Genomic DNA, 20,824 nt, shown 5'->3' with positions numbered 1-20,824 from the left:
TTTCTTTTGTTCCATTTTCTCCCAGGCCCCCCTGTCTTCCCCCTAAGCCACAGAAAATGAGGAGACCTAGGCCTCTCTCAGTCTATAATCATAAACTCTTTAACGGCAATATGGAAACATTCATTAAGGTACTCGCTGGCTGACAGTAAGAGTCTGTGAACGCTGTGAATGTAATGGTGGCTTTCCTGTCCCAACTGCTGGCTGCTTTCCTTCCTTGGCGAGGTCTCTCCAGTCCGCCCTGCACCCGGTTGACGTGGCCAGTGCGCGCTTTGCCTCGGTGACGATTTCTCTCCGTAGCTGTCCGTGCCCCTCGTGCACTCCTTGTGTCACCTGTCCCGTCGCTGCCTGCGTGCCCCGGGGCGAGGATGGCACTGAGGACCCTCCTGGCTGGTGGCCATTGGCCGTGCTGGCCGGCTGTGCGGTGCCAGGCGCTCTTAGCTGAGCGTCCCCCTTGTCCAGAGCTGCTTCCTCCCATCCTGGGAGGGAAGGTCAGACAACGAGGACAGCCCAGCACCCTCACAGAGTCAACAGAGCCCCTCACCTTGCCTTTTTCCACACATTTTTGGTGGTTGTATTCCTCCTGGCTAAGGGGAAGGTTAAATGACTGATAAGCTCCCAGAAAGTGTCTCCCAGCTGTAGGGACAGGCAGCCTTGAGCTGAAATACTGTGCACGTGGGTGGCTGCGCGGGAGGGTAGACGTGCTATCCTCGCCCTTAAAATACATTAAAATAACCAGCCCAGCTGGCTCATCTCCGTGCCAGCTGCTGGTGGTGGCTGATGCCATCTCGCACAGCTCCGTACTTACTGGAGTGTGAAGGCCCCTTCCCGCAGCCTGACGAGGAGCGTTAACTGGCAGGGAGGGCTGGCGAGAGCCGTGTCAGCGCGGAGCCACCGGCTTCTCCCGTGGGAGGCCGTTAGGAGAGGAGAGGCTACGGCTGGCACCCTGACTCTGACCCACGCTGGCACCTGTCTGCGCTCGGCCAGGGCCCAGGCCCCAGGCTTGGCTTCCAGCACTGGAGCAAAGTGATTCCTAAATGCCTGCTGAGCGGTCTCCAGACCATCGCTGAGAACGTGCAGCGTGCAGCCTTCGTTAATGTGGGCAGCAGTGTTTTCGTCGTTCAAGCTGGAGTGAGCTCAGATGAAGTCAATAGCAGTGCAGTCCCGATGGAAGGGGGCGTTTGACCTGCTCGTCCCAGGAAATTACCCAGAAGGAGAGATCTGAGGAGAAAAATGAAGAGATGTGGGTGTGGGATTTGTCCCAAAGGATACCTCCAGTTATCTAGGTGCTGATCCTCCAAAATCCAGCTCTTTGCTGCCTGGCTGCTGGAAGGATTTCCAAGGGAAGCAGTAGCAGTAGCTCAGTGTTTAATCCTGCGCTGAAGAAGGCTTTAGTGAAAACACTGTAGGAAGCAGTAATGACAGACTGTTGGATTCGGTGAACTAACAGGCACTGCCCAGCTCCCGTGGATTCTCTTAGGCTCTTTCGGTGCAACTGTGAGCCTAAGGGCAGTGTTTATAAACAGCGTGCTGTCACAAGTCATACACAGGCCCGACTGACAAAGCCAGTAATCTCTCTAATACTTGTAATTATTCCTTACTTAAACTGATTTTTAAAAAAAGTAAAGCTTGTGGAAGTCCAGCCTGTTCAGCACTGCAAAGGAGGAATTAGCTGCAGAGGAGATCTGTCTGAGCGGATGGACATCCTGCGCCGCAGAGATTCCTTGGGGGATGAGGCGGTGCTGCCGGCGTGGCCCTCGGGCCGGGGAAAGGCGCAGGGCACGGGGCTGCAGGCGGCTCTGCCTGTGCCTGGGCAGGGGCTGGCCTTGTCCTCGGGCTCCTGCGAGTGCCACAGGTTCAGGGAGGGCAGAAATCCGAGAGGCTCTTTCTGTGTCGTCACCGAGGCTCGGGTGCAGCGTGCCAAACCGGGTTTGGGAGGGAGGGTGGACAGCCTGAGGGCCTGGCTTGGACCTTGCTAAGCTGCCATTGCATTTGAGCGTTCATGGCCTCCGAAGGAGATGCTTACCTCTAACTGAACTTATCCTTGCTTAATCTTTTCTTTTTTTTCCCCGCTCTGCTGCTTTTTTGTGTTCTCAGAGGAAGGAGGAATGCGCGAACGAGAAATCAGGTATTTACTGGAGGCCCGTCCACGAGACGGAGTAAATTAACCAGAGAGATGCAACTGTACTCTGCTGGAAAATACAACCAAAGAAAGCCCCTAAGGAAAACAAGAGTCCGCTTAGGCGGTCAGACATGGCTCGCCTTCCCCCTTGGGCTCCTTCCACGAAGCAGCTTTGAGACAAAAGCCAAAACTCGTCGCAGGTTCAGATACAGGCAGTGCATTTCACACTCTAGTGTTTTGTGGTTTGTTTTTTATTTTTTAGCATCTGCTGACAAAGGCTCTTTCTTTAGGTGGAAATATTGTTGTAAGCTCTGTCACTGGAAGCTTATTTCATCAGACAGGTACAGCACATGTTTTATTTTGGCTCAGCATTACACTTCTGAAATGGAATAGCCGTGATTCCATTGCATCAGTCCCCTGCCTCAACCAGATAGCGAGCAGCAGTCTTTCACACACTTCAGTGAAAGCTTTTTTTGTGCGTAATTGACTGCACATCCTATACTCAGCACTTTTTGATGGCTTGATGTGTGTAACGCCTCCTTTTCTTGCCTGTCCTCTTACTAAACTCACTGGCACTGATTTTCAAATCTCTGTTTCTGCCATCTTTAAGGCATTTCCTGTGCTTTGTTATTAATAAACCAGTAATTTTGTACTTTTTCCTTTCCTTCCATGAAGGATTCAGGACAGGCTATTCCGCTTGTAGTAGAAAGCTGCATTCGTTACATCAATTTGTACGGTAAGTTGATTCGGCAGTGCCAACTGAAGCTTTGTGCAAAGGGAACGGCGTGCTTGTAGTTAGCGGTGAAATGCAGTAGAGATGCCCGCAGCCCTTGCTCCGTGGGCTCGGGTCATAATTACAATGGCATTGACTGTGATGTAGCATTGGACAACTGGCAAATATTTAGGTCTTGTTAGCACTTACTCAGGTTAAATTGTTCTTTCAGGCCCCAGGCCAAGGGGAGCCCTTTCAGCGCTTCCATCTGGGGGCCTTGGCTGGAGAATATGAGCAGAAATTAATCGTAGCGGGCTGTCCCCTCCTTGCTGTGAGCCTTTCGGGTGGATCGACTCCCAGTTTCTGCTGTTCTTTACCAGAAAGTACCGTGTAACAGTAACAGAAATCTTAAAATGTTGTTCTTTTCCAGGCCTTCAGCAGCAGGGCATTTTCAGAGTTCCTGGCTCCCAGGTGGAAGTCAACGACATCAAGAACTCATTTGAGAGAGGTGCGTGGCCAGTGCGTGCAGCTACAGCTGGGACGCCGTGTCTGAGCAGAGATGGCTGGTGGGAGCTCCTGTGTGCGCTGGGTGCATTAGATGTTGTGTGAAGCCTGTGCCAGTGGCCTTTCTGCTGTGAGAAACGAGGAGGTTTTATCCCCTTCTAGGTATCTCAGTGCTGTATCCCCAGCAATAGTGCAGAGGCACTTAGGGACGGAATGTGAGAAGCAGGGGTAGGTGCAGAGATCCTTTCCAGGGCCATTCATTCAGAGCAAGAAAGCCTCAGATGGGAGCTGTAAAATAGTTCGTTGGGGATCCATTTTCAAGGAGCTTTTGTCAGTTCCCAGGACAGTACAGAAGTATTAGAAAGGGTTGGAACGTTATTTCTGTGCTTTTGGGTGTTGGTTTAGTGGTCTGACAGTATTTGTGTAAACAATGACATAATCTACCTTTGTAGGGGCGGAGTGTAGTAATCACACAGGGCTTGCATGAATTTTCCTCCCCCCTGCAGCGCTGTGTTGAGGGAGGAGCAGCGTGGCCGCGTGTACCTGGTGGCAATGCTGGTTGTGGAGCTGCCAGTGATTAGGCTGAGAAAGGTGTAAGGCTGGCAAGACAGGGCAGAGCGATCCTGCTGTCACCCAGTGAAGGTGAAGCTGTGAAAGGGACGATCTAGGTGCGAGTAACGGCCTTGGTGGCATTAATCTTTGAGCAGCATCAGAAGGATCAGGTTTGAAGGTGGCCAGGCCAATGAATAAGGCAGTGGTGGGACTGTCAAAGGCTGGAGGATTTGCACATCCAATTTAAGAGGCATCAGTATCCAAATCCCTTAGGTTTTGAAAGCCCTTTATAGATTCGGTCTATTCCAGAGGCATAATTGCCTCCTCCAGCCAAGCCTGTCTTCTCAGGCTTTCACCTACCATCGTTTAGATCTGCTCAGCTCTCTGAGCTGTTGCCTTAAATACAAAAATGCACTGGGCTGGAAACTGTGAAGGAGAACCGATTAATAACACCCTTATCTTCAGGAAAGGTTTAAAATCTCCACAATAAACCGGGCCTTTGCAGGTAGGGCTATAGCGTGGCTCGGCGTGATGCTGTGTAACAGCAGTGCCTCACTAAACACTCCTCTTGCTGGCAAAACGCACAGCATTGCCATTGCACACACGGGAGGGTTTTCTGAGCTGTGGGAAATTTGGCGTTTCCACTGAGTTAGGAAAAAAAAAATCCCTTGTTGTGTTAGTCCAACTTGACAGTAATGCTGGAAACGAATCTCTTCTCTGGGCAGGTGAAGATCCCCTTGCTGATGATCAAAATGAACGTGACATTAATTCAGTGGCCGGAGTCTTGAAGCTGTATTTCCGAGGACTGGAAAACCCCCTCTTTCCTAAGGAAAGGTTTCAAGATTTGATATCTACTATAAGTAAGTACATTTGACAGCTCTTCTCAGAGAACTGGGAGGGACGAGAGAAACAATAAACGGGGAGCAAGTACACCCGAGTTTTGCACGTAGCAGCTTATGCGATAAGAAGGGCTGTAGGTCTGCAACAGAAGTTGTTAGGAAAAGCCATTAAGCGTGCGCCTTGGCAGCGCTGGAGGTAAGGGAGAGGTAGAACATCTTGCTGTGGCTCTTTTAACATCTTCCTAGCGTCATGAGAATCACCAGAGAGTCATCTCCACGCTCAGACCCGTGGGCTGCACGTGCAGTAAGCCTGTATGCACAGTGTGGGCTGCATGAGGGGCCGTTGGGTGCGTGAGCAGGGCCGGCTGCTGTCTTGCCTGCACAGATCTCTGCGGGTGAGGGCGGTTCCTGTGCCTGCCCCTCACGTGCCGTGCAGCCGTGGCTGCTGAGACCCACAGGGGTTTTGCTGCCTTAGCTCAGTGTCCTCTGCTAAACAGAAAGTGAAGGTCAATAACTCTTAACTTGGAAAGCTTCTCCAGCCCTTGAGTCTGCAGGCTTGGCTTCAGCCTCACTCAGTCAGCTGTTCTCCAAGTGTTTGCTGTGTGCATTTCCTCTCAAAGAAAACCAGAAAGTGCTTTGGGATGTGAGTGGAGTCAGAAGCTGAGGGTTTTTAATTGTGAAGGGTCTGGGACTGATGTCAGGGAGAGCCTGGTTGCTTCTTGTTCTGTCCTGAATTCTCCTCCCAGCTCCACTTGTTCCTCTGCAACTGGAGAAACAGAAATCCCAGCTGGGGTTTATTGCTCCCAGTACCTTGTTGTGATGACATTTATTTGTTGGCAAGTCGTGGAAATTACTCCCCTGGGAGCAAGGAAGAAGGCAGAATGAATGTGTTGTTTCAGAGGTGATGGAGGAGCGTGTTGCACGCTTTGGCTACGGGATGATTTTATTTCACAGGAGAGGCGCTGGGGTTGTGCGGGGGTTTGAGTGTCTCAGGGCGTGGGAAGCTCCAGGGGGAGAGACGGGTGAACATGTGCTGAAGTCCTTCGTTTGGCTTTCGCTGTCATGGCTCCTTCTCCCTTCCTCGCCGTCAGTGTGCGTAACTGCTAGAGCTTCAGTGGCGTCAGGAAAGACGGATGATATCCAGAGGGGAATGACGCAGGGACGGGCTTGTTCCAGAAGGAGAAGAATGTGTTCTTGTTTTTCAGGAACAGTTGTTTTATGTAGTAGCTTTAGGAAATTTGCTGTTGCCTTGCAGTTTTGATGTGCAGAGCAGTGCAGCACACCTGTAACGCAGCAAGCAAAGGCAGCTGTTTCTGCACCGGTTTTGTGTCCGGACAGGGAGCTGTAGCCTGGCCCGCAGCGCTCGCGCTCCCGGGGGGCTTGCAGCAGGCAGGGCAGGGAGCCTGGGGGCACAGCCCGCAGAGACAGTGACGGGGCCCTTCGGTGCTGGGAATTGTTCCCGGTGCTTGGTGATGTGACTGTGCTTGCAGATAGGCTGGTGCTTTGGAACCATCCCTAATTAATGCCAGTTTGCACCATTTATTAAGCTTTTGGAAGCTCTTTGTTGCAAACATCATCTGTTAGATTTCTGGATAGTATTCTCTTCTCTCTTTCTTTATTTTTTCTCATTTTAGCAGGAATCCTGCTTTTCTTTCTCTTCCCTCTCTTTTCCTGCTGCTGTTGTTACCTTTCGATTAAGGATAGATTTTAAATGCATTAAAGTGCCTTGTTCCCGTTAAAAACCTGACCTTAAGTGCGTCTGACTTTCTGCCGCACAAGTATGGCTGCCCAATAGGTGTCCCAACCTGAAGAGATGGAAGAAACCTCCTTCCTTTGAGACCCCGTGCTGGAGGATGCTCTGTCTGTAATTTCGGCAGAAAGGCTAAACACAGCTGAGCGGTCTGGGCTCTCCACCGCAGAGCATCACCAGTCACTCGGGTTTCCCTTGGCTCCTGGTGAGATGTTCCGGGAGGTTTTGCAGCAGGTGCTGCTGCGCGTGTCGCGGGACCTCGGAGCGCCCCGGGGAGCTGCAGAGCCGCCTCGTTCCCTGCGGACGTGGTGGGGAGGCCAGGCTGCCGGGGCAGCGGAAAGGCTGGCTGTGCCTTTTGCCTTTCGGGGAACTGCGAGTTTGCAGGGAAGCGTTTCTCAAATGCACGTGAGAACTAGAGGGCCAGAGAAGGCACTTTGTTTGCAAGGGTTCTTTAGGGATGTGCCTGCAATGCAGGGCAATTGATGGTCACTCCATTAATTCCTCTGAGTTACAGCCAGCTGAAACATTTTGCTAAGGGAAAAAATGCAAGTGCCTCAAGGCAATTTCTTCCTGTGGGTCTCAGAACAGATAGCCATTGTTGCAGGCTTTGTGTTGATGTGGGATCGGTTCAGATTAAATTCCTGTTAAGACCAGTGAGAGACTGGAGTAGAAGGGCTCAGAAGGACCTGATGATTAGCCCATAGGAGTAACGTGAATAAAAACCTGATTTTAAAATCTGCACTAGAAAAGCAAGCAGCGCTCCCTTTTCCAGTGCCAAATCGACCAAAGCTTTTGAGAAATAGTTGTTGAGGAATAAACTAAATAATGCATAAGCAATTATTTTAAAAATAAAACCATGGAAGTGTTTCTTTTGCTGTTCATACTGAACCTGAGCATAGATACGAGCTCACCTATGGAAGAGCGCTATGCCCAGGTTCTCTGCGTGGACCTCAGTGCCACACCAGTGGGTGAACTCTGGAAACGGGCTGTTGTTTTCCGTGTGTTGTGGCCACTAGATCTGGAGTGAGGCCCTCTGGTGCTCTGTTGTCTGCTCCTGCGAATGTTTAAAAGATATGCTTTTGTCCATGTGTTCCAGAAATCGAGAGCTCCACCGAGAGAGTGCACCAGATCCAGCAAATCATCGTCACTCTGCCCCGGGCTGTCATCGTTGTAATGAGATATCTCTTTGCTTTCCTTAATCAGTGAGTCTTCTTTCCTTTTTCACTGAGTTTCTCCTTACCCTCCTTTTATTCAGGGCTTCCTTGTCTTTGTTGCATGACTGTGTTTTGGTATTGCCACGGAGAGTTGTATTCTGCTCCTTCCTCCGCCTTGCCTAGCCGTGGCGGTGTGTTCGGGGCCAATGTGCCGCTCAGGGATGATTGCTTTCTTAGGCGGTGGCAGTTTGTTGGTGGGAGACTCTTCTGAGCAAACGGGGAGGGTCAGCACCGCACCTCCCTAACGTTTGTGCTTGCAGCTTGTCGCAGTACAGTGATGAGAACATGATGGATCCCTACAACCTGGCCATCTGCTTCGGGCCCACTCTGATGCACATTCCAGATGGGCAGGATCCGGTGTCCTGCCAAGCCCATGTCAATGAGGTCATCAAAACCATCATCATTAATCACGAGGGCATCTTCCCCAGCCACAGAGAGCTGGAAGGACCTGTCTATGAGAAGTGCATGACTGGAGGGGAGGAGTACTGGTAAGAGGCGGGGGCAGGACTTCATTGTTGGCAGAACTTAAAGCCAGATCCTCACATTAGGGTTATCTTCTGGCACTGTGCGTTAAGAGCGTGACAAAATGCAGAGCTTTGGCTTGGTTCCTGGTAGGCAGAGAATTGATGAGTGTAGGACAAGGGCTCTTGGGAGCAGGTCCCTGGGAGGATGGGGTGTGAGGAGAACTTTGGGGAAGTGCTGACTTCATGCTCAGGGCAGCTGAGCCTAGGCTGAGCATGGCGCGGGGGTGAGTTTGCCCCTTGGCAGAAGGGGCATGCCTTTTTGCATTTATTCCTGTTAAATGTTAGGAATTAGGTGTGCAAATGATACAGATTTGAAACGCTTGTGCAGTTTAAAATTGGTTAAGAATCTTACTCCATACCAAGCTGTCTGCATAATTCTTAGTTATAAATACCTTCATAACACTAAGACTAACATAACACTTTATCTTTGTTTTGCCAAATACAAGTAAGATGCACGAGCAACAGAACGTGGTGTTCTGGGCCTGAGGGTCGTGGTGCGAGTGTCTGCTGCTCTCAAAGCGAGTTCAGAGATCTGCTATGATTTAAAATTGCCATCTCAAAACTGAAACCATAACTCCTTCAATAGCTGCTGGGGCCAGAATTTCCCTCAACAACTCACTTGTGCTAAGTACCTTAGGAACAGCTCTTGCCCTCTCTTTGAAAGTGTGCTGTATTTTATTTCAGTGACAGCCCGCACAGCGAGCCAGGCACCATCGATGAAGTTGACCATGACAACGGCACGGAGCCGCACACCAGCGATGACGGTGAGCAGAAAGTCGGGTCTGTTAGAGCTGTGCGTGCAGGAAAGCAGCCTGCACTTCGCCCCTCACCCGATGGGGGGCTGGATTGGTGTCTCGCACTTCAGTGGGGGACGATGTTTTTGTGTGCTCAGTACCGAATGTGCATTTAATAAATGTTGCGTATGGGTTGTCACCACAGGATGTGCGTGGACCTTCGCGGTGCTCTGGCTCCGTGGCGGGATACGCGGGTTGGTTTTTGGAGCTGTTCTATGAGATTCCATTAATCCCATATATGATTATTTTTTTTTCCCTTCTCCTTGGTGCTTACACACAGCCATGTGATGGGGAGGGTGCGCTGTGTGAAATGTGAACAGGAGGGGAGACAGGGGGTGGCAGGATGGGACGAGCTCTGTGTGCTGGGGGCCCTTGGATGCATTGCAGGGAAACCAGAGAACGTCAGCGGCCCCGTTGGGATCCTCGGGAATGAGAGCGCCTTTCAGCTGATTTCCTTAGGCTGTGGTCCTCCCCTGTCAGGCAGCTGTCTCCTTGGCAGAAACCAAATACCTGTATCGAGCAAGCTGCGCCCGGTTTCCCCGCGGTCACTTCTGTTCCCTTTGGTGACAAAGGACCCCCCTGCTCATTTCTGCTCGCATCAGGCCCGTGGCGCTGGCCGGCTTTCGAGCGCGAAGCAGGACGTGCTGTGAGCCAGGACTGGGTGGATGGGTGTAGCCGGGTGCGAATCCCTTGCAACTGGGTGTATCGTCGGTGTTTTGTAATGCTCTGGAGGAGGCTTGCATCTGGCTTTCTGCAGGCTCCCATCTCCCTGTGCATCTGTGTAAACCAGCTTGGAGTTTCGCGTTTGGTGAAAGCTTTTGAAGCTCACGGCGGTCACAAAAGCAGGCGTGGAAAGTGGGGCACTGGCAGAGCCGGGCAAGAAGCGTGTTTGCTGCAGGACGCGGTACCACAGCGGGAGGAGGTGCTGTGCTGCCCGCGCCCACAGGCACCGCCAGCTCGTCCACCCCACGACACCCTTTAATGGCAGGACTTTGCTGTGTGGAAGGGCACCGGGCAGCCCAATGCCTGTTCCGCTGTCCTGGTGGCCACTGTTTCCTTGGGTGCGTCCTGCCCGACAAAACGCTGAGCCTTCCGAGGCTGGCGGGCGGCGGGAGGGCTGGCGGCGCCGTGGGGAGGAGGGGAAGGGCGCAGCTGGGCCGCGCAGCTTGGGGCCTGCTTTCAGCTACAAACAGCAGCCGACAGGACTAGAAGATGGAGGAGAGCAAGCTGCCATTTAGCCAATTTTATGCTTGGGTGGTCATATTAATAGCTGTGATTGGAGTTTCCAGGTGATTAACTGTGGCGCAAGTGTAGAGAAGAGGAGCAGCTTTATTTTGTGAATTTACATATTTCTCATTCCCCTCGCCCCACATGCCCTCCCTGCTGGGAAAATCAATATTTGTCAGTGCTGTGAAAGCCCTCCTGGTAGCCTCCCCCACTGCGTTTCCTCCGGAGCATTCCTGGGATCCTGCTGCAGTGCTCCCAAGCATCCTGCCGCTCCTCTTGGTGCAGATCTGTATTCAAAGCTGGGGAAAATCAGTCTGCTGAAGCGACCGGTCCTGTCCCATGTGAGCTGAGGAAGGGCGCAGGGGTCTGCCCACATCTTCCTCTGGCGTCTCCTCCTCCGTGTGGGTTTTGTCACTGGGCAGACCAGCGGGTTGTGTCCCGATTGCTGCCGATGCCGAGCCCGTGGTTAGTGACCACGCGCACGGAGCAGAGCAAGTTTCCGTGTTTAATGAGAATGTGACAGAGCTGGAGGAACGGGGCCATTTGCCCTGTTTAGCTTTGTCATCGCTTGTCTACCCATCTCCAGGTGGGATCTAAAATGATCAGTGTCTCAAATAATCAAGGTAATTAACTGCTTGCTTGCTGGCTCCCATAGCAGCTAGAGGTAGTGGAGCAGCAGCAGCCTGCATTTTCATCCCTGTCTGGGAGTGAAATGAGGCGGAGTGTGTTTGCTCCTGCCAGTGCGGAGAGAAACGCTGTCGCTGCCTTGCAATCACTGCAGCTGTTTCTCTGCGATTCAGTGCTCCCAGCTGGAAACAGATTTGCAGAGCAGTTGGGCTCTTCTGTGGGCTCCTCAGTGCCAGCCAGGCTCCTCTTTAGGTGCACCAGCAGCTCCCGTGGTGGTGGCCTCAGCCAGGGGCTCAGAGGCTCCTCGTGCGCTCGCAGCCTCCCAAAGCGAAGTCCTGCCTCAGCCAGTTTGAATTTCAGGCCCTGAGCTCCCCGTTTGTGAGTCCCTGCTGTTTGGTAGAGCTTAAATTAGAAGCAGTGAGGTGGAGTGCTGAAGGTCTGCAGATGTGGGGGTGTGGTGCAGAGCAGCTGCCCGGCCAGAGCCGGTGTCATGGTTTCCATGGGGATCCCCAAAGGGGGATTCGTTACTCGTCAATAATTCAGGGCAAACTGTCTCCAGGATAAAGAAAGGAAGAGAAGGTAAGCAGAGCTTTGATCACAGGATCTGACACAGCTTAACAAGATCCCAGTCTGGAGGATAATGGGGTTCTGTAACTGAAGAAATCCCTTTATAGCTAGAAAATGGGAGCACGGGTGGCGATGCCATATGCACATAGAGAAATTTCAACTGCTCCCCATCTGCTTTGTAGCTCTTTGTAATTGCTGGTAGTGTGTGAGTCTGAGAGAAATTCCAGGAAGGCTGGGAGAGCAAAAAGAACTGATGAGTCTGAAAAGAAAATGGTTGGTACTCAGTGTAAGTTGCTCTCAGGAAGCCAGGGCAACAGCATTACTGCTGATCTGGTGAGATGTCTCCTTCTAGGATTTATTGTGCCCTGTGATTGTTGAACTAAGCTTTTCTGTGTCTGTGCTTCTCTCCCTTGCAGAAGTGGAGCAGATTGAAGCCATAGCGAAGTTTGACTATGTTGGACGATCTCCACGAGAGCTCTCCTTTAAGAAAGGGGCCTCGCTCCTCCTGTACCATCGGGCATCAGAAGACTGGTGGGAAGGGAGACACAACGGTGTGGATGGCCTCATACCCCACCAGTACATTGTGGTGCAAGACATGTGAGTAAAGCGGTGTGTGCTGACCCAGGGTGTTAAAACCACGTAATTACGTGAGGTCCATCTTCAGCCACCTGAAGTAGGTGGTTGGATTTTCCCAGGTTTAACGACTTTGGTGAGGAATCTGGACCTGTTCACGTCTGCCTCTCTGTGTGTTGGCTCAGATTGTTTCTCGTCCAGGCTGATAAAGCCAAGCACTAAATACTATACTTCCGTGTGCCTGAACCCCACCTATCATCGATGTCCCAAAGCGGCATGACGCAGGCTTCACATTGGCCTTGCCCCCTCTGGGCGTGGACCTGGCATGGTTCAGTGCTGACCTGGCCTGCAGGCAGATCCCAGGGTCCTTCGCAGGAGCCACTTCTGTTACAAGTACTGTGCCTGGAGCCATAAAATGGCAGCTGCAGCGGAGGGGGATAAGGCGACCCTTTTTCCAAGCTCCAGGTGCTTCTGCAGTGGTGGCGTTGGTCCAGCCCGTTGCTAGCAAACTCCAGAGCTGCTGGAGTGGTGGTGTTCAGATCCACGTTGTGGCTGGGCCCTCGCCTCTCTCCTGGGGCAGAGCCCCGTTGCTGATGGGGGTCTCCTTTTCCCAGGGATGACGCGTTCTCCGACAGCCTGAGTCAGAAGGCGGACAGTGAGGCAAGCAGCGGACCGCTGCTGGACGATAAAGCCTCCTCCAAGAACGACATCCAGTCTCCGACGGATCATATTATGGACTATGGCTTTGGGGGAGTGATGGGCCGGTAGGAACCTCTCATTTTCCTACGAACACAGGCAATCGCTGTCGCGTGCGGGAGTCAGCGTGTGGTGTAGGGCAGGACGGAAGGGGAGGCTCCAGGAAGCCCTGCAGAATAATACGAGCGCGGAGGGGGGTTTGCATGTGCATTGCTGATGTAGATCTGAACAAGTACAGGAGGTACAATGCTGTCCCTTTCTTGGCACTGGCTAAAATGTCTGTCTTCCCTCTTGCCTTAGTCTTCTGGAGCTGAAGGGCTGGAGTTTGGTTTGAGCTGAACTCTCAGAGCTGAGCAATTGTCTTACAGCATGCAACCAGAGGCTTTTGATCTGACGGACGGTGACCTAGTCTTGTGATGGATTCTTTGCAGAGTGAGATTGAGGTCTGACGGCGCAGCTATCCCTCGCCGTCGAAGCGGGGGGGACACCCACAGCCCGCCCCGAGGGATGGGTCCTGGCATAGACACTCCTCCTCGAGCAGCGGCCTGCCCTAGCAGCCCCCACAAAATACCTCTTACCAGGGGCAGGATTGAGAGTCCTGAAAAGCGCAGAATGGCAACATTCGGCAGTGCAGGCAGCATCAATTTCCCAGACAGGAAGGCCTTGTCTGATGGCCACCCGCTGAGATCAACCTGTGGATCGACTAGACACAGTAGTCTCGGAGATCAGAAATCTCTAGAAGCAGAAGCGCTTGCCGAGGTAAGAGCGTTGTCAGTGGCTCTTGGTCCCCAGGGATCGAGAGGCTGAAATAAAAATCACTGGGGTAGCGCCACAGAGCCCCTTCCCTCTCAACACACTTCAGAACTGCCGTGCTGTTGTGGCTGCGATGGTTTAAAGGTGAAAACGAGCAGCCAACAGCTTCCCTGCTCTTCCAACTATCAGTTGGTCTAATGACAGATACTGCCTCCTCCCACAAACCTTATTTCTTTGAAACAATCGGCAGAAGCGTTCGATCCACCATGGAAATGTGCTGGCAGCTCCTCGCTCCTGCAGGGAGGGAAGCGCATTATCTCCATCTGGTGCTCCGTAAGGAGCTCAGGAGGATTTGCCAAATCAGAATTTGACTGATGCTCACTCAGAGTTTGGAGAAACACGCTTCAGGTTTGTTACTGGCTGAAGCTAGGACCTCAGAGTGTTAGTCTGATCCCAGTATGATGCCTCCAGCCAAGCAACATCATCAGCATCACATTAGGCCATGAGTTCCGGGGTGCTCGTTAAATTCCTCCAGCACAGGCCGCAGGTCTCCTCGCCCCGCCGCTGGCAGGAGGCCCCTGGCAGGTAGCAGTCAGGTTACGCCAGCGCAGTGGGTTGGGCTGGTTTGGGCCCAGGGGCTGGGAGCGCTCTGGACAGGCTGCTCAGTGTCCCTGTTCGCAGTTCCTGGGCGGTTTGCTTCACACCACCCTCGGGCTGGAGCAGCAGCCGTGGGATGGCCTGCGGTGCCCAGGATGAGGGGTGCAGCTGCTGGGGAGGCTGCTGCCCCCCACCTGGCAGCCCCTCGTGTGCCCCAGGGTTCGGCAGGCTCTTGGGTGTCAGATCAGCTGCTTTCAGTGGGGTAATTGGTGATGACTGCAGAAAGGAAGAACTCTTACTGTCCTGTTTGCTTTTCCACCAGCCACGCTCCTTGTTCTCTTGCTCTGCGGCACGCTACCCAGCTTCTCTGTCCATCAAGAGCTTGCCTTTGGCGCGATCAGTTTGTACAGGCACGGTCGTAGCGCAGCGTGTGCCCTGGGTGACGGCTCGAGCTGGGGCACCGCGCCCGCCTTGGGACAGGAGAGCAGCATGCACGGAGTCCCCGGGCTCCACGGGCGGGCAGCGGCGTGGCACCCCACAGCGGGGCCAGGGGGCCCAGGAGCCTCCAGAGGGAATACTGGGGATGGAGCGCGATACGCACAGTTACCTTGGGGTTTGGGGTTTGGTTTTTTGGTTTTTTTAAAACCATGAAAAAGATTCTCACCCACTGGATGTAAATAAATACCTTGAAGTCGGTAGGACCGCTGGACTCGGTAGTCCTGAGGCTCAGCTCTGGGAGAATATTTTCCCTCCTTATCTGAAGAGTTTAATAAAATTAATTGGAGCTAACTTGATACTTCCCTTCTGCTGATCTCTGAACGTTATCTGAGGCTCACCAAGCGTTTTGTACACATTACAAAATGGAGGACTCTTCTCCAGGAGAGCAGCAGGGAGAGTTAACCAGAGCTGCCTTTGAAACGACTGATCCAGCTGCCTTACACCACTTCTCCCACGGTCTCTTTCCCAGTTAGTGCCTTAGCTCAGTTAGGGCAGGTTTAAGGGAAGGGAAACTCGGCCTCTCTGTTCCTGAATGAGAGGATTTAGGCCATTTAGCTAATTTACTGTAAATGAGCCCCTCTAGCTGAGCTGGGTTCGCCTTCTGGAGGCTCTCCGTGGACAGACCCGTGGAGGCCGTGCCTAGGAATCCCGGCCCCGGATGGGCAGGCGGTGAGGGCCTGGGGCCACGCTCGCCTCTCCTGCCTCCCCTGCGCAGGGAGAGCCCTTGTCGCTGCCTCGCTGTTATTTATGGCGAGCTGCTGTCGCGCTGCTCGCTCCGCATACATTGCTGGGCATTTCCACCCGACTCGTGCCATTGCCCTGCAGGCACAGGGACGGACATCTGATGGGGGCTACGGGGCCTCCTTTTTTGGGGAAAAACCAGTCTCAGTGCTGCAGGGGAGTGTGGAGATGTCCTGCCTCGTTGGAGGTGTGGACAGGCTGGTGTTCACCGCATCGCTCCTGGTGCTCAGGGTTTTTTCCCTTTGGAGCTGGTGACCAAACTCCTGTTGACTTCAGAGACTTTGGGCACCTTTGTGTGGCCAGAGTTTGGGCTTTAGGTCTTCTCCGAAAGCTCCTGCTCTGCCTGCGGGCTCTGTTTTAGTTCAGAGAGTCCCCCACGCGCAGACGCGCATGCCAGGGCGGGAGGCCTCTCCCCGGGGTGGGGTGCCGGAGAGCGGGATGATGCTGTGGCACGGTGCTGACATCTCTTTGTTGGCGGCGTTTGCAGGACATCGAGAAGACTATGAGCACGGCGCTGAATGAGCTGCGGGAGCTGGAAAGGCAGAACACGGCCAAGCAGGCCCCGGATGTTGTCCTGGACACGCTGGAGCCCATGAAGAACCCTCCGATGGGCGCTGCCAACTCGGAACCCGCCAGCCCGCTCCACACCATCCTGATCCGGGACCCTGACGCTGCCATGCGGCGCAGCAGCAGCTCCACCACGGAGATGATGACCACCTTCAAGCCAGCGCTGTCGGCCCGGCTGGCCGGGGCTCAGCTGCGGCCCCCGCCGATGCGGCCAGTGCGGCCGGTGGTGCAGCACCGCTCCAGCAGCAGCAGCAGCTCGGGGGTGGGCAGCCCCGCCGTCACCCCCACCGAGAAGCTCTTCCCCAGCGGCTCGGCAGATAAATCGGGCACCATGTAGGCTGGGGCGTGGGGAACGCGGCACGGGAGAGCCAGCGCCTGGACGGCGGGAGCGGGGCCGGCAGCCGCGGCAAAGCCTCGCCCGGCCAAGCAGGAGGTCAAACCCGTGCCCAAAAGGAGCCTCTCCAAACGGGGAACGAGCGCGTAGCCGAGGCCTGATGGCTGAGTGTACATACGTGTGTGTGTACATGTGTGTGCACACGCCCCATCCACGCAGAAACAGTTCCCAGGCTTGCAGTCTGACGGCAGGAGGAGGCGGCAGGTCTGCGTGTTGGCACTGGAGAATACACGCTCTATGTAGAAGTATATATTAAAAAAAAAAGTGTACAACGTTTGGTGACTTTTAAAAAAAGTAGATTTACCTCAGAAACTGGCTCTGAAACGTCCTCTCTAGAGATGTCGGGTTGAGTTGGGATTTTTTCCAGGCTATTTGTGTGCGTGTGTGTGCGTGGAGGTACGTAGCAGCTGTGCATCGAGCAATACAAGGCCAATCCTGGAATTTATTTTCTGCACCTCTTGGCATTTAAAAAAAAAAAAAAAAAGGGGCGGGGGGGAGATATAGTGGGTTTGGTTTTGTTCACTGCTGGCCGACAGAGAAGAGCTGGAAATTGATAAACGCCAGCGTGCGTCAGGCCGGCCGGAGCGTCTTTTCAGGCTGAATCCCGAGATGCCTTGGCATGCGCCGCAACGCCCAGCGGCAGCAGGGACAGAAAGCGAGGCGTGCTCCGTCCCTTCGCGCGGGGAGGAGGACGTGGCTGCCGTGCCGGGGCGCAGCCCTCCGGCGCTGCGGGGTCCCCAGGACTCTGGTTGGCTTGAAGACTTCAGGAGGAACAAGGACCAGTGACAAACCTGTGGTAAAGCATCGAGTAACTTACACAGGGCCGAGATGCTTCATTTCCCTTTCCCCACACAGTTTTTTTTTCCTTTTTTTTTAAAAAAAGAAACCTAATGGTATCTCAACAGATGAGACTAAACAGGCGAGAGGCTTTGGTACGACAGCGTTGCGTTGTTTGAAGTTGCACAGCAGTACAAGAGGGTCTTGGTTCAGACTGCGTCGTCTTGCATGAGAAGCATGAGCCATGTGTGACCGTGTCGGCTGTGGCGCCGGTCTGAGGGGCGGCATTTTGCACTTTCTGTACTGTACTGTAGAATACAACAGTTGGAGTTTATGCAAAAGCATCTACATTTTGTTTTTCCTCTGAACATTTAACCCAGAAAAAAAATATGCAGAAGGAGCTGGGGATTGCATGGTACTTTGTCTGATAGCCGAGTCTCTTCTGTAAGCGCTGAATTCAAGATGCTCTGTGCTGCTCCTGCGATTTTTCTCTTGTACAGATTTCCATGCAGTGACCCGTGGTTTCATTTGGTCCCTTCCACACGATCGCGTAAACCCCAGCGTGAAACAGGCCGCAGGGAGTCTCTCGGCGGCACAGAGAAGCCGTGCTGATGGCTCCTCTGTGTTCATCCGTTCTTCCCGCGGTCCCTGATTTCTGCTGTTGTCTGTCCCTGGCACAGCAGCCGGCGAGCCCTCCTGCCGCAGTCGGCGGTCGCTGCCCCTGCCCAGGGCTTGCTTTTTCTGTTCCCCCCTTCAGCTTCCTCTCTCCAGCACTGCTGCAGAGCCCAGTCCGCGCCTGGCCGGACTTCCAGAAGGCAGCGGAGGTGCCGGCCGGGGGGCGGCTGAGCCCACCCGTCCTGCCGCAGCTTGCTCGGAACGCGCCCGCGCGTGTCAGCCGCCCGTGGCTCTGCGAGGCGCGCGCCCGGCGTCGCACATCCCCGCGGGAGCGGCCCAGTGCGTGCGCCAGCGCCGAGCACGCGTCCCCTCCGCGCGGCCGCGCCTGCCTGCCAGCCTCTGTATATATTGCTGTTCGTGCTTAAACGCTGAAAGTAACTGTTAACGTGTAAACTGTACAAAACGTAGGGTAAGATTAGAGGAAAGCCAATGCCACTCACCAAATCTTTGCACTTAGTAGGTAGCTCAATGTAAAAATAAATCCCGATAATAATAAAAAATAAAAAAAGAAAGCCGCGAAGCTAACCCTTCCGTGTGTGGTGGGGAAGTTCTGTGTGTGGTGACCGTCGTTCCTCCATGTAACGCTGTGAGGGGAAGCGCTGTCCATGTGCCTGTCTAAAGCACCGCTGGCATTTGTAACCACCACAGCTGGTTCGCATGGATGTTCGTTTTTCTCCACAATCCCCCTTCCCCGCCTCAGGCTCCCCCGAGCTCAGCGCCCCTGGTCCGGGCAGCAGCTGTTCTCCAGCCCGGTCTGGTCAGCACCCAGCAGATGTGCCTGGGGGGAGGAAACCCGGTCGGCACCAGAGCTGTGTGTTCGTCGCCAGTATTTGTATTTTTTTTCCATTTAGTTCCTGGAGAACATTAACTTTGCCAGTCCTCTGGATTTTTTTATATACTTTCAAAGATTACTTGATAGCAAACCCGTCTTTATTGGGAGTTTCTTTTCCCCTCCCTCGTTGCTTTTGAAGATACGGTACAAGTTCCAGCGTCTATTAAATTATTGCCTTTGGTTTTTCCTTTGGTTTGTTTTGTTGTGGGTTTTTAATGCAGTTGGTTTTGTATCTTTAAGTGCCTTTTTGAGCACCAGAACAAATGCTTGGCGTTAATGTCCTAGGAGCTGTACACATCCTGGTTTCCTTTGTGCAGTTGCGTTGTGCTGGGGGTGATTGCTTTTAAAGTCCTTTTTTTTTTTTTTTAAGAAAAAACGAGATTTTTGTTGAAGAATAAACTGCCCCCTTTTAACATGGTATTCAAGTTGTAGTTTTAACTACTGTAAAAGGGAAGAGGTGTATTTTTCTGAGAGCTAACTTGGCACAACATTGCCACCCGCACGTTGGAGGAGTGTCGAACTGGAACTGCTCGCGCGTCGTCAAGTCGCTTGCCCGCATCCGCGGTGCCTCTGATGGCCAAGGACCGAAGGCTTCCGAGAGTTCACAGAGCTTCGCTGGAAACGAACGCTGGGGTGGCTGACGTGAGTGGGGGTGGGAGCGTCCTCCCTGAGGGGCCGCGCTCTGCCTCCCACTGCCTGCGGGCCAGGGTCTGGAGGGACGCGGCCCCTCCTCGGGCCATGGCAGCCGAGGGGACGGCGTCTTCCCCCAGCGGGTGTTTCTCTGCCGTGCAGAGCGAGTGCTGATCTCCGGCTCCTGCAGACCCCGCCGGCTCCCCACAGACCTGCCCCGTCCCGTCCCGCGGTGCCGTGGCCACCTCCGAGACGGGCAGGGGGCTCGGCGTCACCTTCGCTGGTGCTGACTCAACAGCGATGGCACCGACACCGATCTCTGCAGACTGCAGCAGCGCACAGGGGCGCGCGGGGCCGGTGCGGGCAGCGCGCTCTCTTCCTTAGGTGAGGTACCCCGGCTGGTGATTTTGGCAAACCCCGGCTGTGTTATTTTAACGAGCGGTGGTGTGGTTTTCACGGAGCGGCTGAGGGTGTCCCCGATCTGATCTGCTTCCCAGGGGCTGGGCTGCGTAGTCTGTGGGGACAGGTTTGGCGACGCCAGGAAGCCATGGGAACGCGGCGGCTGGCTGCCCTCTGTAACGGTCGTCCTCCTCCTCTGGTGTTGTCTCCGAAGCTTGTGGTGCGATGCCGTTCAGCTCGAGTGTCTGAGTGGGTCCTCTGTCCTGTATGCTGGTGATGCCATGTAGATGAAGCCACTGGTTGGGTGTGGACTCATCCCGTTGAATAAAACCACTTAACTTTTCTCAAAACGCCATCTGTGGTTTCAGAATATTCACTGCCCTGCGAGCCGTGGGGGCCGGTGCCCCTGCCTGCGCCTGCACCCGTGCTTGCGGCTCCCCATCCCTCGCCCCCCGCACCTGGGTCGGAGGCCGTGGCCAGGCTGCTCGCCCAGGGCCGCCGTGCAGCGGCCCCGCAGCCCCTTCCCCGCGCCGGCGGGCAGCGGTGGTGCCGCGGGGCCCCCAGTAGCCGCGAGCCAGGCCCGCTGCGGCTCCCCAGGGCTGGCCGCGTGTGCGCGGCTGTGTTCGTTCAGGTGAGCTGCTGGGAGCGCAGATGGGCCCTTTCCCAGCGCTGCGCATATGGTGAAAATACACAGGGAAGGGAGCTAGGCCAATTAAAATAAAAAAAACCCAAAACTCAACATCTCCAGAGGGTGTAAATTTGCCCATTTCCGCTGGTGTGCAAGGGCCTCTGCTGAGCTACACCAGAGGCATCGTTTCTTCTTTTAAATTTTATTTAAAATGTATTTAGGTGAAAACAACGGGAATGTTCTTCCGTTTTCCTTTCAAACAAATTTCGCCGTGAGGAGGCACGGAAACCGCAGTTGTTGGAGGCTGAGGAAGGTGCTGTGCCTCCTCCCGGGGCGAGGGCCGGCGGGCCCGGGCCGCTCCGTGTTCCCCGGCCCAGGAGCCACGTCCAGCCCTGGGTGCCCGCGCCCGGCTTCAGCCCAGGAAATGCCCTGGCAAAGCTGCTGCTGCGGGCAGCGCCCTTGGGTGGTCTGTGGCCCGCCCACGGGGGAAGGCTGTCTCGGGTGGGGAGCCGCGGCAGGCCAGGGTGGCGGCCGAGGAGGCGCGTCCCCGTCTGCTCCGGGGAGACCGCGCCTTCCCTGCCTGCGCGCGCCCGCCTTCGGCCCCACGCGTGCTCGGCCCCGCGCGCCGCCGGCAG

At 54.3% G+C, this 20,824-nt stretch overlaps 1 protein-coding gene across 3 annotated transcripts in view; it reads left to right on the top strand.

Annotated features, from left to right (window-relative positions):
• SRGAP3 (SLIT-ROBO Rho GTPase activating protein 3) overlaps positions 1-18,892 on the top strand; it is a 101,763-nt gene extending 82,871 nt beyond the window's left edge. For 2 of the 3 annotated variants that reach the window (XM_086755190.1, XM_086755192.1), the window contains exons 12-22: positions 26-128; positions 2,795-2,855; positions 3,262-3,339; positions 4,613-4,747; positions 7,573-7,678; positions 7,951-8,178; positions 8,899-8,978; positions 11,846-12,026; positions 12,617-12,766; positions 13,130-13,457; positions 15,775-18,892. In XM_086755190.1, the coding sequence (XP_086611316.1) occupies positions 26-128; positions 2,795-2,855; positions 3,262-3,339; positions 4,613-4,747; positions 7,573-7,678; positions 7,951-8,178; positions 8,899-8,978; positions 11,846-12,026; positions 12,617-12,766; positions 13,130-13,457; positions 15,775-16,191 (1,867 nt within the window). In that variant the 3' untranslated portion in view covers positions 16,192-18,892. Of the gene's footprint in view, positions 1-25; positions 129-2,094; positions 2,126-2,794; positions 2,856-3,261; positions 3,340-4,612; positions 4,748-7,572; positions 7,679-7,950; positions 8,179-8,898; positions 8,979-11,845; positions 12,027-12,616; positions 12,767-13,129; positions 13,458-15,774 lie in introns of all 3 variants that reach the window. The other variant, XM_086755191.1, reaches the window with a different exon arrangement.
• Positions 18,893-20,824: the final 1,932 nt, after the last annotated feature.

Source organism: Chlamydotis macqueenii, chromosome 10, assembly GCF_036417535.1.
Source record: "Chlamydotis macqueenii isolate bChlMac1 chromosome 10, bChlMac1.mat, whole genome shotgun sequence".
In the NCBI taxonomy this organism is placed as follows: domain Eukaryota; kingdom Metazoa; phylum Chordata; class Aves; order Otidiformes; family Otididae; genus Chlamydotis; species Chlamydotis macqueenii.
This window is presented reverse-complemented; position numbering and strand designations above follow the sequence as displayed.